General features: G+C 46.3%; 1 protein-coding gene across 2 annotated transcripts; it reads right to left on the reverse strand.

The window, feature by feature from the left end:
• Positions 1-6,183: 6,183 nt before the first annotated feature.
• LOC123092814 (uncharacterized) lies at positions 6,184-8,524 on the reverse strand. Of its 2 annotated transcripts, XM_044514647.1 has the most exons (4): positions 8,402-8,524; positions 6,908-8,276; positions 6,686-6,812; positions 6,184-6,462 (listed from the first exon to the last, which is right to left on the reverse strand). In XM_044514647.1, the coding sequence occupies exons 2-3, from the start codon at positions 8,188-8,190 to the stop codon at positions 6,695-6,697; spliced, it is 1,401 nt and encodes a 466-aa protein (XP_044370582.1). In that variant the 5' UTR covers positions 8,191-8,276; positions 8,402-8,524; the 3' UTR covers positions 6,184-6,462; positions 6,686-6,694. The 2 variants fall into 2 exon arrangements, 1 of the variants encoding a protein (XP_044370582.1); XR_006444873.1 differs by lacking the exon at positions 8,402-8,524 and having other exon boundaries at positions 6,606-6,812; positions 6,908-8,342.
• Positions 8,525-18,565: the final 10,041 nt, after the last annotated feature.

Genomic DNA, 18,565 nt, shown 5'->3' on the forward strand with positions numbered 1-18,565 from the left:
ATCGGGAATAGTTTTAGACCTAAATAATTGTTATTTGGTGCCAGCGTTAAGCATGAACATTATATCTGGATCTTGTTTGATGCGAGATGGTTATTCATTTAAATCAGAGAATAATGGTTGTTCTATTTATATGAGTAATATCTTTTATGGTCATGCACCCTTGAAGAGTGGTCTATTTTTATTGAATCTTGATAGTAGTGATACACATATTCATAATGTTGAAGCCAAAATATGCAGAGTTGATAATGATAGTGCAACTTATTTGTGGCACTGCCGTTTAGGTCATATCGGTGTAAAGCGCATGAAGAAACTCCATACTGATGGACTTCTGGAATCACTTGATTATGAATCACTTGGTACTTGCAAACCGTGCCTCATGGGCAAGATGACTAAAGCGCCGTTCTCCGGAACTATGGAGCGAGCAACTGATTTATTGGAAATCGTACATACTGATGTATGTGGTCCAATGAATATTGAAGCTCGCGGCGGGTATCGTTATTTTCTCACCTTCACAGATGATTTAAGCAGATATGGGTATATCTACTTGATGAAACACAAGTCTGAAACATTTGAAAAGTTCAAAGAATTTCAGAATGAAGTGGAAAATCATCGTAACAAGAAAATAAAATTTCTATGATCTGATCGTGGAGGAGAATATTTGAGTTACGAGTTTGGTTTACATTTGAAGCAATGAGGAATAGTTTCACAACTCACGCCACCCGGAACACCACAACAAAATGGTGTGTCCGAATGTCGTAATCGTACTTTACTAGATATGGTGCGATCTATGATGTCTATTACAGATTTACCGCTATCGTTTTGGGGTTATGCTTTAGAGACGGCTGCATTCACGTTAAATAGGGCACCATCAAAATCCGTTGAGACAACGCCTTATGAATTGTGGTTTGGCAAGAAACCAAAGTTGTCGTTTCTTAAAGTTTGGGGCTGCGATGCTTATGTAAAGGAACTTCAACCAGATAATCTCGAACGCAAATCGGAGAAATGTGTCTTCATAGGATACCCAAAAGAGACTATTGGGTATACCTTCTAACACAGATCTGAGGGCAAGATTTTTGTTGCTAAATTCGGATCCTTTCTAGAGAAGGAGTTTCTCTTGAAAGAAGTGAGTGGGAGGAAAGTAGAACTTGATGAGGTAGTTGTACCTGCTCCCTTATTGGAAAGTAGTTCATCACAAGAACCGGTTCCTGTGACAACTACACCAATCAGTGAGGAAGCTAATGATATTGATCATGAAACTTTAGATCAAGTTACTACCGAACCTCGTAGGTCTACCAGAGTAAGATCCGCACCAGAGTGGTATGGTAATCCTATTCTGGAAGTCATGTTACTTGACCATGGAGAACCTACGAACTATGAGGAAGCAATGATGAGCCCAGATTCCGCAAAATGGCTTGAAGCCATGAAATCTGAGATGGGATCCATGTATGAGAATAAAGTATGGACTTTGGTTGACTTGCCCGATGATCGGCAAGCCATCGAGAATAAATGGATCTTCAAGAAGAAGACTGACGCTGATGGTAATGTAACTGCCTACAAAGCTCGACTTGTTGCGAAAGGTTTTTGACAAGTTCAAGGGGTTGACTATGATGAGATTTTCTCACCCGTAGTGATGCTTAAGTCTGTCCGAATCATGTTAGCAATTGCCGCATTTTATGATTATGAAATTTGGCAAATGGATGTCAAAACTGCATTCTTGAATGGATTTCTGGAAGAAGAGTTGTATATGATGCAACCGGAAGGTTTTATCGATCCAAAAGGTTCTAACAAAGTGTGCAAGCTCCAGCGATCCATTTATGGACTGCTGCAAGCCTCTCGGAATTGGAATAAACTCTTTGATAGTGTGATCAAAGCATATGGTTTTATACAGACTTTTGGAGAAGCCTGTATTTACAAGAAAGTGAGTGGGAGCTCTATAGCATTTCTGATATTATATGTAGATGACATATTGTTAATTGGAAATGATATAGAATTTCTGGATGGCATAAAGGGATACTTGAATAAAAGTTTTTCAATGAAAGACCTCGGTGAAGCTGCTTACATATTGGGCATCAAGATCTATAGAGATATATCAAGACGCTTAATTGGACTTTCACAAAGCACATACCTTGATAAAGTTTTGAAAAAGTTCAAAATGGATCAGGCAAAGAAAGAGTTCTTGCCTGTATTACAAGGTATGAAATTGAGTCAGACTCAATGCCCGACCACAGCAGAAGATAGAGAGAAAATGAAAGATGTTCCCTATGCTTCAGCCATAGGCTCTATCATGTATGCAATGCTGTGTACCAGACCTGATGTATGCTTAGCAATAAGTTTGGCAGGGAGGTACCAAAGTAATCCAGGAGTGGATCACTAGACAACGGTCAAGAATATCCTGAAATACCTGAAAAGGACTAAGGATATGTTTCTCGTTTATGGAGGTGACAAAGAGCTAGTCGTAAATGGTTACGTCGATGCAAGCTTTCACACTGATCCGGACGATTCTAAATCGCAACCCGGATACGTGTTTATATTGAACGGTGGAGCTGTCAGTTGGTGCAGTTCTAAACAAAGCGTCGTGGCGGGATCTACATGTGAAGCGGAGTACATAGCTGCTTCGGAAGCAACAAATGAAGGATTCTGGATGAAGGAGTTCATTTCCGATCTAGGTGTCATACCTAGTGCATCGGGATGAATGAAGATCTTCTATGACAATACTGGTGCAATTGCCTTGGCAAAGGAATCCAGATTTCACAAGAGGACCAACCACATCAAGAGACGCTTCAATTCCATCCGGAACCAAGTCCAGGTGGGAGACATAGAGATTTGCAAGATACATACGGATCTGAATGTTGCAGACCCATTGACTAAGCCCCTTCCACGAGCAAAACATTATCAGCACCAAGACTCCATGGGTGTTAGAATCATTACTGTGTAATCTAGATTATTGACTCTAGTGCAAGTGGGAGACTGAAGGAAATATGCCCTAGAGGCAATAATAAAGTTATTATGTATTTCCTCATATCATGATAAATGTTTATTATTCATGCTAGAATTGTATTAACCAGAAACATGATACATGTGTGAATACATAGACAAACTTAATGTCACTAGTATGCCTCTAATTGACTAGCTCATTGATCAAAGATGGTTATGTTTCCTAGCCATAGACATGTGTTGTCATTTGATTAACGGGATCACATCATTAGGAGAATGATGTGATTGACTTGACCCATTCCGTTAGCTTAGCACTTGATCATTTAGTAGGTTGCTATTGCTTTCTTCATGACTTATACAAAGTTCCTATAACTATGAGATTATGCAACTCCCGTTTACCGGAGGAACACTTTGTGTGCTACCAAACGTCACAACGTAACTGGGTGATTATAAAGGAGCTCTACAGGTGTCTCCAAAGGTACATGTTGAGTTGGCGTATTTCGAGATTAGGTTTTGTCACTCCAATTGTCGGAGAGGTATCTCTGGGCCCTCTCGGTAATGCACATCACTATAAGCCTTGCAAGCAATGTAGCTAATGAGTTAGTTATAGAATGATGCATTACGTAACGAGTAAAGAGACTTGCCGGTAACGAGATTGAACTAGGTATTGGATACCGACGATCGAATCTCGGGCAAGTAACATACCGATGACAAAGGGAACAACGTATGTTGTTATGCGGTTTGACCGATAAAGATCTTCGTAGAATATGTAGGAGCCAATATGAGCATCCAGGTTCCGTTATTGGTTATTGACCGGAAACAGTTCTAGGTCATGTCTACATAGTTCTCGAACCCATAGGGTCCGCACGCTTAACGTTACGATGACAGTTATATTATGAGTTTATGAGTTTTGATGTATCGAAGGTTGTTTGGAGTCCCGGATATGATCACGGACATGACGAGGAGTCTCGAAATGGTCGAGACATAAAGATTGATATATTGGAAGCCTATATTTGGATATCGGAATCGTTCCGGGTGAAATCGGGATTTTACCGGAGTACCGGGGGGTTACCGGAACCCCCCCGGGGGTTAATGGGCCTACATGGGCCCTAAGGGCCCCTTCCCCCTAGTCCGAATAGGACAAGGAAGGGGGGGCGACGCCCCCCTTTCCTCTTTCCCCCTTCTCCCTTCCTTCTCCAACAAGGCAAGAGGGGGGAGTCCTACTCCCGGTGGGAGTAGGACTCCTCCAGGCGCACCCCTAGGGGCCGGCCGCACCTCCCCCCTCCCTCCTATATATACGGGGGCAGGGGGCACCCCATGACACACAAGTTGATCTTCGTGATCGTTACTTAGCCGTGTGCGGTGCCCCCCTCCACCATATTCCACCTCGGTCATATCGTAGCGGTGCTTAGGCGAAGCCCTGCGTCGGTAGAACATCATCACCGTCACCATGCCGTCGTGCTGACGGAACTCTTCCCCGACACCCTGCTGAATCAGAGTCTAGGGATCGTCATTGGGCTGAACGTGTGCTGAACTCGGAGGTGCCGTACGTTCGGTACTTGGATCGGTCGGATAGTGAAGACGTACGACTACATCAACCGCGTTGTTCTAACGCTTCCACTTTCGGTCTACGAGGGTACGTGGACAACACTCTCCCCTCTCGTTGCTATGCATCACCATGATCTTGCGTGTGCGTAGGAATTTTTTTGGAATTACTACGTTCCCCAACACCCGCCATACCCCCCTTGAGAAAACGACCGAACTTGATGCACCACCGCGGCGTCCTCGTCGCCGGTCGGCGCCCTCGCCGTCCGTCCTCGCCGCCGATGCTCGCCGCCATCGCCGGTTGTCTTTTTGAGCAGAGAAGAAAAACATAAGGAGCCATGGTGGCTTTCGCCCCTCCGCATCGTGCAGCAGATATCTGTCCCCTCGCCATCGACAGTAGCCGCCCGCCCCGCCCCTTGCCAGTGCTGCCCACGACCCAGTCCCCCAGCAGAATCAATGGCGAGGACGCCATGGCTCGCAGTGGTAGCAAAAAATAGAGATGGTTCCAGCAAATCGAATCCCAATTGGTAGCAAAAAATAGAGATGGTTCCAGCAAACCAAAACACAATTGGTAGCAAACAATGAAAAAATGGTTGTTGTTCCAGCAACACAGAAACTCCTGTAGTAGCAAAAATTAGAGCCGGTTCCAACACTCAAAACACCGGTGGTAGCAAAAAATAAACACAGTTCCAGCAAAAAACATTGCCGCTTCCAGCAAAAAATGCCGGTTCCAGCAAAAAAACACGCCGTCATCATCGACGATCACAACGAAACATCTCGCCAATCCAGCAAAAAAACTTTTCGGTCGTAGCAAACCAAAAAGACGGTTCCAGCAAATCGACTGGAATACATGTCGTCCCTGCCGACGGTCTCAACGAAACATCTCAGCGATCCACATCTTGCTGAAACATGGTAGCAAAAATTTGGATTGGTTCCAGCAAAAACCGAAGATGGTAGAAGCAAAAAATTGATACACTGATTTCAACAAAATAAACAAATGTTGTAGCAAAAATTAATTGGTTGGTTCCAGCAAAAGAAGATAATGGTAGCAAAATTTGGGGCTGCTTCCAGCAAAAATACAAAACACCGGATCTCAATCACTTGTCGCCGGGATACCCAACACCGGCCGCCGCTGGTCTCCAGCACTTGTCACCGCTGCCGTCCGCACCGTTGAGCATCGGTTTTGCAACACTTGTTTGCAGTGGGGAAAAAGGGGGGGGGCAGCCACGACCACCATGGGATGGAGAAGAAAACAGAAGGGGGCGGTGGCCATGGACGGCCGGCATAGCCTGTCGCCGGTGAGGGAAGGCGAGCATCTACAGAAAGGAAGAGGGGATAGAGTGCAGCCTGCCGTGCAGAGGAGATGCACGTGTGCACGACCAGAAGAATGAGTGGATCTCATTTTGCCCCTGAAGAGATAAGGTAAATCCATGCACTCGTTCGGTGGTGGACCACCTACAGACGAGCGAAACGCGGAGTGAGCAATGCGACCGACCGAAACTCGGCCGGTCGACCGAATGCAAACATTTACCAATTTTTTTTGGCTTTAAGTGTCCCCAATCGTTTTATATCATCGGTTGGAGGCGGTTGGTGATGGCGCACCTGCGTTTTGGTTTTGCTTTATCAGCTAGAGGTGTTGTAGCACATCAAACTAAAATTTTGGGTTGCTGTAAACGTTTGAGGGACCAAATTGAGATACTGAGATGCGGAAGCAAATTTTTTAAAATGCTCTTATGATACACTGCTGCGGACAGTTTTTTAAAATGCAACAACCGTTTTACATCATCTGTTGAACATGCTCTTATGATACACTGCTGCGGACGTGGCAGAACATGCTCTTATGACACACTGCTGCGGACGTTGCAGACCGGTAGTGGCCGGATGAGACTGTTAGAATAATAGGCTGTTGTATTCAGGCTGGTGCCCCTATTTCTCAGCATGGCTTCAGACTCTCCCCACTTCTTTGGCATATGTCTCCAGAACCTATAAACATTGTTGTTCACCAAAAAGATAATTAGAATTGGTTCACTCTTAATAGTTGTATCGCATTAAAATAAGATAATGTCTGAGTCGAGTCAAATAGAATGTACAACAGCGTGATAAAATTTGATACGTAAACAGATTACCAGCTTAGAAGTTGTGCACACAGAGTTAACTAGGACCGTTCCAAGAGGTTTAGTCTCCATTGGCATTGTAGTTGCCGTACCTTGATTTTTCACTGGCCCATGATGCGCGGAATCCGCAGTCGTGAATCTTTTGCCTGGATGTTCTTCCTCAATTCCTTGAAAGAATCAGGTATATGATGGTACTCATGAAACATGAGTCCTTCAATCCTACACATGTTGGTGGAAGGGAAGGCCATCAAACTTAACTTAGAATTAGACGTACAGTGTGGATGCAAGGAAGGAAACTGGCCAGTGATACTTACCAGTGAGAAGGATGGCAGTAGGTGAGAAGATGATCAACAATGCTAAATGGGCGCACAGAGGGGCGGATCCTATCCACCGAGTTGTGTATTTGGCAGTGCTCCGCCAACTGCTCCGACAATCCAGTCCTCAATGAGTGCACCACAACAGGGCTGTCCGGTAAAGAGAAGTAGATGGAGTTGCTGCTCAGAGAAGGGAGGTCCCTGGCCAAAACAGCCAGGCATCGATCGCTGTTGAGAAACAACGCACGATCACCTAGGCAGCTCACCGGAATCAAGTTACCAATGCCTTTGCTGCACAAATCCACTGCATAGAGCCTGAAGCCTACTTGTCGTGACCATTCCATCTTTCTTCCATGACCAGGGGGATACTGTACAACGAGCAGCATTCGTCCACCAGACTCCACCAGGAAAAACTGACAGAAAATGTGCTCACCAAATATATCTGGAATACGAGCAACCACCAGCGAATTCTCAAGCCGTGGTTGTCTCGGTGGATATAGCTGCACGATCTCTTTTGAAGCCGAGAAGGTGGCGTAGAGCCTTCCTTGGAATTGCAGCATGCTCCGAACATAAATCCCTCGATGGAGTACCTTCCAGTCTGAACCTGGCTCCGCGACGAGCACCACCCTTGCCGAGTGGAACCAGACCATGACAGCGATGGAGTTCGCGGAGGTCGCGCTGCTGCATACCACAGCATTCATTTCAAGCAGATGGTGCTTCTTTGGCCCGATCACCTCGCGGTACACGGCGGCGAGGGGCGGGAGGTCAACGGCGACAAGCGTGAAGGGGTGAAGCACGCGGACAGCGGTGGTGCTCTTGTGCAGGAGGATGACGAGGCCGTCGGTGAAGCCGACGATTCTGTGGCGTCGGAGCTCTGGCAGGCGAACGCGGATGCACCTGGCCGTGCGCGTGTGGAAGAAGGGGATCTCGCAGGCGTCGTCCGGGCGTACCGCGTCACCGTCGCACAGCGCAACCCAGGCGCGCGGCCGGAGGCGCGGATCCCGCAGTGTGGGGTCACGCGGCGTGGGCGTGCAGGCGCGCCAGCCGAAGCAGACGGCGCGGAAGGCGATGTAGTCCACAACGTCGCCGCCGCCGCCGATGGCGACGAGCTGCCGGAGAATGAGGCAGATTATGTCGATGGGCAGAGACGCCCAGCCACCGCTTGCCCGCACCCAGCGCTTCCTGGGGGTGAGCGGAGCCAAGGAGGCTGTTTTGCGTTTCCTTCCGGCCGCCGTCTGCGTCGACACCACGGCCGGGGCAAAAGGGGGCAACTTTCTCCCCATCCTGCACAGATTCTTCAAATTGGAACCTCGATCGGCTTGCTGGGATCTTCTCCGTCCCGCGTCCACCAACTATATGGGGGTAGCCCCTACGAGTGTGGCTCGGATCGAGGGGAAATCAGTCCGAGCGCCTGGGGAAACGGGTCGAGGGGAAACGGGTCTACACAGTTAACCCAGTGACTGCGACCGCGGGGGGGGGTGTCCGAAGATGAACCTGACGACGCCGCCCGAGGAGATGGAAGCACGCCGCCCCGGATTCGCCGCGGAGCACTCGCCCTTCCCTCGCTTCGATGTGGTGAATCTGCTGAACTTCCTCCGAGCGGAGTATCCACTACAAGATCTATCAACAAGATCTAATGGCCCTTTAATCCTCCGTTGTTTAACGCTAAAAACACGCATCAAGTCACTAACCCATCAAAATCGCAGCCAAGGAGAAGGGGAAGAGTGACGAGGCGCAGGCGGTGGGGAAAGTGATCTCAGAGAAGCTTGCACATCCTGATGCGGCGAAGCTTTCTCTAGGCAAAGTGTGGTGCCCTATCAAAGGGATCGATTAGGAGGTGGGGGAGAACATGTTCCTATTCGCTTTCTTCCAGGAATCCGGGAAGAGGAAGGCGATAGACAGCGAGCCGTGGATGTTCGACAAAGTGTTAGTTGTGGTGGAAGATTTCAACCCGAGCAAAAGACTGGATGACTATGAGTTCACTAATATTCCGAGCTGGGTTCGGTTTTTGATGTGCCATTAGATATGATGAATGCGGAGTCAGCTGAGGAGATAGGCAACATTATAGGGCAGTTTGTGGAAGCGGATAAGGGTTCTAACGGAAACGCAATAGGGAACTTCTTGAGGATAAAGATCCGGATGATGATAAATAAGCCCCTCATGAGAGGGTTCACGCTGGATGAAGAGGTGGATGAAGGGAGCCGGGGTTCTGGGAGGAAGCAAGGGGAGGTAGCTGAGAGTATGAGGGGGGAAGGAGAAGGAGGATGGTGCCGGTTTGAGTATGAGTACCTGCCCGATTTCTGTTACACATGTGGGATGATCGGACATGGGGAGAAGGACTGTAAAGAAAAACTGATGAAAGGAGAAGCACCACAATTTGCCGTTGGTGAAAAGCAGATATGGGGTATAGGAAGACAGGATCAGATGAGGGGTTTTGGCGCAGCTCAAGGCGTGTTGGTGGTGGAAGCAATACACTTGGTTATAACAGGTCGAGTCATAAAACGGGAAGTGGCAGCGACAGTCTTTCTTGGAGGAAGAGTGATTCTCGGTCTAGTGGACGAGCTGATGGCAAGATAGAAGGAGGAGAAGAAGTGCCCAACCCATCAAAAATTGATTTCTCGCGAGAAAGAACGGGCAACCCCAAGAAACTACTGCTGGAAGGAGGAGGGGGTGAGGGGAAGGATACGGTGAATGTTGGGGTCCTAGAGGTTGGAGATGACCAGCGAGTTAATAACAGTGATCAGGTTAAGGATATGGTGGTGGATCCGAAAGGTCACGAGGCTGTGCATGAAGGTGTTGGGAGTGGAGACGAGAAGGAGGCTGGTAGGAAGGGGACTGCGGGGGGAGGGGGGGGAGGGAAGAAAGGAAATGTAAATGGCAAACGTTTCAAGAAGCTTAGCAAGGAGGGGAGGGAGAGACCAATAGAGAGGTCGAAGGAGAGGGAAGTGGTGCTAGGTTAGAAGAGGAGTTTGGTGGATGAAGATCTGGAGAGGGACCACAAGAAGGGAAAAACTGTTGGTGAGAGATGGTTGTTCCAGGAGAGGTGGAGGAGGTGGAAGTCATCACTACTAGCATATCGGCCGGGTTGTCAGAGCAGCCCCGCCAGGAGCAATGAAAATCATCGGTTGGAACTGCCGAGGGCTCGGGAACGGCCCGGTAGTTCGCAGCCTCCTCGACCCGGGGAGGACGAAGGAGCCCGACATTGTGTTCTTGGCGGAGACGAAAATGACGGTGAAAGAGCTCGAGAAATTCAAGTGGATGACTGGCCTTGTTCATATGACAGCATGGAATTCGGAAGGAAGAAGTAGGGGGGGGTGTTGTTCTGGCGACGCGGTATAGACGTGGCGTTCAGATCGTACGGTAGGAGACATATAGATGTTGATGTGAAGGAGGAGGATGGAAGGATATGGAGGTTGATAGGTGTGTATGGTGAGTCAGTTACAAAGCGGAAGAAAGACACATGGCGTACACCAAGACTGTTGGGGCAACAACATCAGGATGGTTGGCGATGGCTATGCCTAGGAGACTTTAATGAAATCCTCTCGGATGATGAAAAGGTTGGAGGAGTGTTGCGGCCACAAATCATGCTGTATAATTTCCGGGAAGCTTTGGTAGCTTGTGAACTCAGCGACATTGGCTATTCAGGGGATAAATATACTTGGAGGAATCACATCAAGGACATCAACAATTACATATGTGAAAGGCTGGACTGAGCCACGGCTAACTCAGCTTGGTGCGAGATGTTCCCAAATTATTCTGTGCTTGATGGGCCGCCCAGACACTCGGATCATCGGCCGGTTATAGTGTGCACCCAAGGAGAAGGCAGAACGCCGGCACGTGGGGATAGGTGGTTCAGGTTCGAGGCTTGGTGGATCAAGGAAGAAGGTTGTAGCGCTGAAATACAAGGAGCATGGGAGGAGGGTGTGCTGGGAGAGACAGCAAATGTGGCCCAAGCGCTGCGGAGTGTTGCAGGAAGAATGACGAAATGGCACAAAGAAGTTGCGAGGGTGCTAGAAGGCCGACTTAAAAAAGCAAAATGAGACTTGGAGAAGTGTATATGTGCCCCGGTGTCAGAAACCAAGATTAGGGAGGAGGCTAGACTTCGGTGTGGTGTGGAAGAGTTAGAAGAGAAGAAGAAGATAAAAGCTAAGCAGCGATCACATGTTACATGGCTGCGGGATGGTAATAGAAGCACGAAGTACTTGCCGTGGCAAATGCTAGACGGAAGACTAATAGAGTGAAGGAGTTAAGAAGGGAGGACGGATCAGTAGTGAAGGAGGGAGAGGGACTTTCTAACTATATTTGCTCGTTTTTTCAGGAACTACTCCCCTCATCAGTAGGCACCAGGATGAATGAGCTTATTCAGAAAGTCAAGCCATGGATCACAGAGGGCATGAGGCTTATACTGGAAGCTAAATTTACTAGAGAAGAGGTCAAGGCGGCATTGGACCATATTGGTGATCTTAAGGCACCTGGACCTGATGGAATGCCATCTCTAGTGTAAAAGCGTCATTGGCACTTTATGGGGGACAAGGTTATCGAAGAAGTACTTGCAGTTCTTAATGGGGCTGAGATGCCGGAAGGGTGGAATGATACGGTGGTTGTGCTCATCCCGAAGGTCAAGAACCCTAACCTGATTGAGGATCTCCGGCCCATCAGCTTATGCAATGTAATCTACAAGCATGTGTCCAAGGTCAATGCTAATCGTCTGAAATTGATCCTCCCAGCTATCATATCAGAGAACCAGAGTGCATTTGTCCCTGGAAGGCTGATCACGGATAATATCCTCATGGCCTATGAGGTGTCGCACTATCTACTCAATAAAAAGAAGGGAAGAGATGGGGTGGCAGCGGTGAAAGCTGACATGAGTAAGGCATATGATTGTGTCGAATGGAGCTTTGTGCGAGCCATGCTTACCAAGTTGGGATTTAGCAATGCTTGGGTTGAGTTGATCATGAAATGTATAACCTCGGTCCGCTATCAGATCAAGGTGAATGGCGAGCTAACTCAGCAGTTCTGTCCTTTGTGTGGCCTAAGACAGGGGGACCAGGTGTCCTCGTATATTTTTGTCATTTGTGCTGAGGGACTTTTAGCCTTACTCCATGATGCAGAAAGGGCCGACAGGATCAGCGGAGTGAAAGTTTGTAGTGCAACCCCGGTGGTGTCCCATCTTTTGTTTGCCGACGACTCGGTGCTGCTGTTGAAAGCAAACCAAGAACATGGAGCAGTGTTGAGAGCAATACTTGACCTTTACGAGGACTGCTCGGGCTAGTGCATCAATATTGAGAAATCTGCCATTATGTTTAGTCCAAACACTCCAACGTCAGTGAAGGAAGAGGTGAAGGAGGTGCTGCAGATTCGGAGTGAAACATGGAATGAGAAATACCTTGGCCTACCCGTACATGTGGGTTGATCGAGGAAGAAGGCATTCTCCTTTGTAAAGAGTGGTATGGCTGGAAGGGTCTATGGGTGGAAGGAGAGGATGATCGCAAAGTCAGGGAAGGAAACACTAGTCACGGCTGTGGCGCAAGCGATTCCGACCTTTGCTATGTCCTGTTTTTACTTGAAAAAAACCTTTTGCAAGGAACTCAGCTCACTTATTGGCAATTACTGGTGGAGTCAGCAAGAGAAGGAAAACACAATGCACTGGATCAATTGGCGAAAACTAACAGAATCAAAGGCGAGGGGTGGGCTTGGATTTCGGGATATGTATAGCTTCAACGTAGTGATGCTGTCTCGTCAAATTTGGAGACTTATTCAGAACCCAGACACACTCTGTGCTAAGCTACTGAAAGCAAAATACTTTCCCGACACGCATATCTTGGAGGCAGCCCGAAAAGATGGCATTTCCTATGCTTGGCGGAGTTTGTTGCATGGACTTGAGCTGTTCAAGGAGGGCTATATTTGTAGATTTGGAGATGGTATGGATGTTAATATCTGGGTGGACCCTTGGATTCCAAGACCCTGGTTGCGGCATGTTATCACATCGAGAGGCGCACATCTCCTGGAGCGAGTGTGCGATTTGATAGACCCGGCGACCGGAAACTGGGATGAATGGTTGGTCAAGGAGACTTTCTGGGCGGACGACACGCAACACATACTCGCAATCCCACTCAGGGAAGGGGTCCATGATTTCATAGCATGGCAGTATGATGCAAAGGGCTCGCACTTGGTTAAAAATGCCTACAAGCTTCATGTACAGCTAGCTAATCAACAACAAAACGGGGGTGCGGGGATGAGCACATCACCGCCAGGCAATCTAGATAGCACCAAAGATGATACGTGGAAACGAATCTGGAAGTTACTGTTCCCGAAGAACATTCAGATGTTTGCATGGAGAATGAAGCATCAGTCATTAGCCCTAAGGACCAACATCGAGCATAGAGGAATCCCCATTGCTGACACCAAATGTTTGTTCTGTGGAAGGGTGAATGAGGATGGTGCACACCTTTTCATAAAATGCAAATCGGTTTAACTAGGCTGGAGAGAAAATGGCTCTAGAGAAGGAGAGAATGGAACTGGAAGACATTAACTTGGTGCATACGATGTTCGATTACCTCTGGGGTCTACCTGAGGGAAAAAGAATTCTTGTGTTCACTTTCTGGTGGCTTTGGTGGAGCAACAGGAACAAGCTAAGGGAGGCCGAGCTACCCATCGCAGCAGAAGAAGTGTCACGGCAAGCAAAATGCTATGCTCTTGAATACAAAGAGATTTTCTCGCCCCCTCCAAAGAAAATTCCGCCAGATAGATGGAGGCCACCGGATGGTGACATGATCAAGATCAACCTGGATGGATTGTTCATGCCTGGTGATGACTTTGCTGGCTGGGGTGTGGTGGCAAGAACTGCAGATGGAACCATCATAGGAGCCAGGGCAGGGAGGCATGAGAATGTGCATGATGCCTTTGCTGCAGAAACAATTGCCCTCTCCCATGCAATTTGTTTCGCTGCCGACTTGGGCATTGTCAGAGTGATCTTTGAGACCGACTCACATTTGCTTATGGAAGCGATGGACTTGGGCAAAGCAGACTCCTCGGCTTATGCAGCTATAATTGAGGACATGAAGTACCAACTAAAGCTGTCGTTTTCTCACCATGTAATCCTTGTTTGTCACCGTATGGCTAACTCTGTAGCCCATGAACTTGCTACTATAGGGCGTTTGTGTGATTAGTACCACTATATGCAGTGGGAGTATGATGTAGCAGACATTGTTGCGGTGCGTGCTACGGCCGATGTTAGCCAGCACAGTTAAGTTATAAAGCTTATGCTTTCCTCAAAAAAAAACTCTAGCAACAACGCACGCCCGCACGAGGCACAACCTACTGCCCCCTCCTCCTCCCAACGAACGGCACATCACGAGCGGTTCCTCCCCTACGCCATTCCTCCCGCAACCGTTAGCTGCCACTGTTCGCCGCCTGCTGCATCCTTCCTCACCCTTCTCCAGCAGAGCCGCCAGGACCCACCATGCCCTTCGCACTTCCCTCTCCCGAACTGCCCACTACTTCTCACGGGCACCCTTTCTTCTGGCCTCCTCGCCGCCTTCCCGACGCCCTCGCCAACACGTTCTCAGCGGGGCTCCTCGCCCTCCCACTGGACCTAGCACACACCTCAGCGCCGTCGCCCCCACCCCCACCCCGGGTCGCCGTCATCGTTGCGCCCTGGCCGGCGCGCTTGTCACCGGTCTCTCTAATCTGCAGGTGGACGCCAATCTGCAGTAGCAACATCAGCTTCGGTAGACGCTAATCTGCATTCAAGAGAAGATGCATGTACACTCGTGGCTCATTTATTTGCTTTACTGTTTGTTCTGCAAGTATTCTCTATGCCAGCCATAGTAGGTGATGCGGCAAACACTATTCATGCTGCTAGCGATGTACGTGTGAGGAACAGAACGGAGCCATGGTGGAGAACGTCAGCACTGTTAGTGGCTTTTGTGCTACCCATATGAGACTACTTTTCCCTTCGCTGACTAAATACATAGGTAATTCTTCACCAATCCCACTACATGTTTGTCATAGTTACGAGATTCAGTCGATTGATGCTTGCAGCCATGATTCATGGTCAGTTGGACCAATTCGGACATGCTATCAGGTCCTTATTTCTGAAAGTTGGCTCTGTTTTAGTTATGGTTTTTGTTGTATCTAAATAAACAATTTGATGTATGGCTTATGGTGAAGGCAAGAGGATATTCTTTCCATTATGGTAATTGAAAGTTACATATGGAAGAGTAGAATTTTCAGTTTCTTATTCTATTTTTACTATGGATCGTTAAAGGAGAACTTTAGGTTTCTTATTTAGGTTGGACATTATCAGGAATCTTGTTCTATCGCCTCTACTTGCTTTATTCTAAGGCAATATGTCCTTTTCTAAATTTATTCCAATATTGCAGAGCCTCTTCTATTTTTTTCCTTTTGGCATGGACTAGGATTCACACTGAGTACTATAGTATTCTGTATAGTACATGTATGATTATTATTATTTTTCCTACACATATTCTATGGATGTGAAATAGGATAATCTGAACTGAATTTCTATCAACAGCAAGCGCCTCGACGAGGACGCCGAATTTATCTCCTGTGAGCAATCATTAATCTCCCACTATGTTCTTACTCCTCCATTGTCAATGATAAACCATGGTTTACAAATCTGATTGGTTCATGTATGGTCTAGTTGTGTTGCTGTGTATGACCAAAAGAAGAGTCTTGTTCTTGTGAAATCCCTATGGGCTTGCCTGTAAAACCTAATCATTTCTAATTACCTGTTTCTGAAGTGCAAAACACAGGACATTCACAGTTCAGTATTATGAAATGAAACTCGAAATTAACATATAACTATATAAAAACAAGTTATACAAAATTCATGGATGTGGGTATTATGGACAGAATTCTTCTTTGCACAGACCTGAGTACTTGGTAGTATAAATAAATAAATGGATGAGATTTCAGAAGGTTTCAAACAATTGCAATTTGCAGATGCACTGTTCAAGAAAAAGGGAACCCAACTGCCTATAGTTCAGGCTAGCCTCTAATATGTCTTTTTGATTGAGTTAACTGGCATCGGAATCTGAATGTCTTTCATAGAGTTATGGTTGTCTAGCTCATTCAGACATTTTGTTTCTCTTGCGGCAATCTTCCTATCTTATGTACTTCCAAGCTCCTATATTTTTGAACTAGACAATCAGCTTCTAGCTGTGCTGCACTTGCAATATTTCTTCTCAAACTAAACTTCTACACCAATGTCATTTTGTGTTTTTTAACTCTGATGCTATTATTTCAGCCATTAATATTGAAATGTGTTCCCCAAGCATATTTGATATTTAATTGTGCTTTGGCAAGGTGTTAGGTGCTACTGGACAAGTAGATACAGAAATACTTATCAGTGGTGGTCAGCAGCAAGTAAGAGAATTGTTTCCATCTCATGCCATATATTTGTGTTGTATCAGTATCTAAACTGCTCCTGTGTGCAGGTAACATAGGCAACAATTCAAGTATCGAAGGAACCTATGGCTTTTGGAGTTTTGTTAGGAAAATTCTCTTTTTTAAGAAGGCCAAATCTTTTCTAAGGATTTTCAAGTGACCATGTATTTCAGGTTTCTATTTTGTCTCCATTTTTAGGCTACCTTGAAGTTCTACTGAAATGGCTATTTTAAGAGTCCGCTATCATTTCAATATGAAGTAATACGAGAAGTCAAAATTTGTTGCATTTTTTATCCGTATATGAAAAGAAATGAGTCTTAGGTAAATTTTGAAACTGTTATGCATAAAACAACTAATCTGTCGCTATAAACAAAAATTTAATTGTGTTATGCTTCATGAACATATTGCCATCTCTGAGAAGATAGTTTTGAGATATGTATTTCTATTCGACGGTCCCTTTGCCTTCTTTTAGTAAAAACAATAGGGGGACGTGCAGAAATGAGCCATATATAGCGGAATGTGCTATATGCAACACGAATTTTACTACTCCCGCGGATCCAAATTAATTGACGCAGCTTTAGTTCAACTTTGTATTAAAGTTGTACAAGAGTTGCGTCGATTAATTTGGACCGGAGGGAGTACGTATATTTTGGAAGTGCATTTAAAAGAATCAATGTATCAGGACATACAATTTTTCATCATGCATTGTGATTGATATGCTACGATATGTAATTTTGATTGGTTGATAGGCATAGTTGTGTTATTCTCGAAAAAGGTTATGTTGCATTAGATTGCTAAGAACCACTAACCTCAACAATTATAAGCACCTTGTCGATGTCGTCTTGGAGGGCCAAACTCAGCAACCTGGTGTATGACCAAAAGAAGAGGCTAAACTTGTGAAAATCCCTATCGACTTACCTGCAGAATATGACATTACACATGTTCAACGTATGATAACAATAGAACTGCTGATGGTCTATAACTTCCGTGCACTGGCATGTGACTTGTGCTCTTGCAGGGACAGAATTAAAGTTTTTATAGTCATCTGACGGGAAGACCTTTAATTATTTCTCTCTGTATTAGTTGGCCCTTTGCTGACCACATGTTTATTATGGTGCCTTTTCTTACTCTTCAATGAAGAGTCTTGCCTTCTTATATCTTGACCTAATACTGGGTGTAATGTACTACTCCCTCTGTAAAATAATATAAGAGCGTTTAGATCACTACTTTAGTATTCTAAACGCTCTTACATTAGTTTACGGAGGGAGTACAATTTTTGTATCCGTGTTCTGCTTAACTAAGACGTGTTTTGAATCCATATTAGGAGCAACTATTTACTCATCCTATTCTAACTTCCATGTATGCCCAGAGTATAATATCAATTGTAACAAATTATGTAGTTCGGTAGATTTCATTGCTTCCTCGTGGTTTTAACATGTCAGAGCTAGAGAATCATCATGCAGCTGTATCTCCGTTAGGATCGGGGGACATTCCCCGTTTATAAAGACCAAATGAGCATAATATTTTTAGAGTTAGTTCTTTTTAACTGAAAGTCTGCCAAAATTTACAATGGTTGTGCGGCTGCTTGCTCTGATTTGTCGGCTGAAGTAGCAGAGATCATCGTGGCTAAATCCTTTTTGTATGGTGTGAAAGGCTGCTGATTGTCTAAACGTTCTTTATTCTGCAAATGAGTGTAAATCTTGTCTGCCACTTAACTATTAATGATTACACTACAAAAAAAGACACATCGATGACATTTTGGGCCGAACGAAAAAAATTTCTCTCATACTTATGACACTTCTATGACGATAACTGTGACAAAACCCGGTATCATCATAGATGTGGTGGGCTCCTACTTCTATGACAAAAAATCATGACAGAAAATGGGCTTTTCGTCCCGGGCGGGCCGGAGATGCAGCTGCATGACATTCTTTGGTCCGTCCATGACGAAAAAACTGTGGTAAAAGCGAGGGCGAGGAAAATATCGGGGTGTTCCCGGTTACGGTGGGTGGTCGGGGCCGAGCGATGCACGGAGGTTTGCGCGTTTCTCTCGTACACGCACGTGCGTGGGTGCGAGGCGTTGGGCTCTAACTGGACCCGAGCGAGGGGTTCGCCTACTGAACCAGAGCGATTGCATTGTAGGATACGCGTTACTGAACCCGAGCGATCGATCGATGGCTGTTAACTGAACCCGATCGAGCGATTCCTTCGCTACTGCTGCTAACTGAAGCCGATCGATGCTGCCTC

Source organism: Triticum aestivum, chromosome 4B, assembly GCF_018294505.1.
Source record: "Triticum aestivum cultivar Chinese Spring chromosome 4B, IWGSC CS RefSeq v2.1, whole genome shotgun sequence".
NCBI lineage: Eukaryota > Viridiplantae > Streptophyta > Magnoliopsida > Poales > Poaceae > Triticum > Triticum aestivum.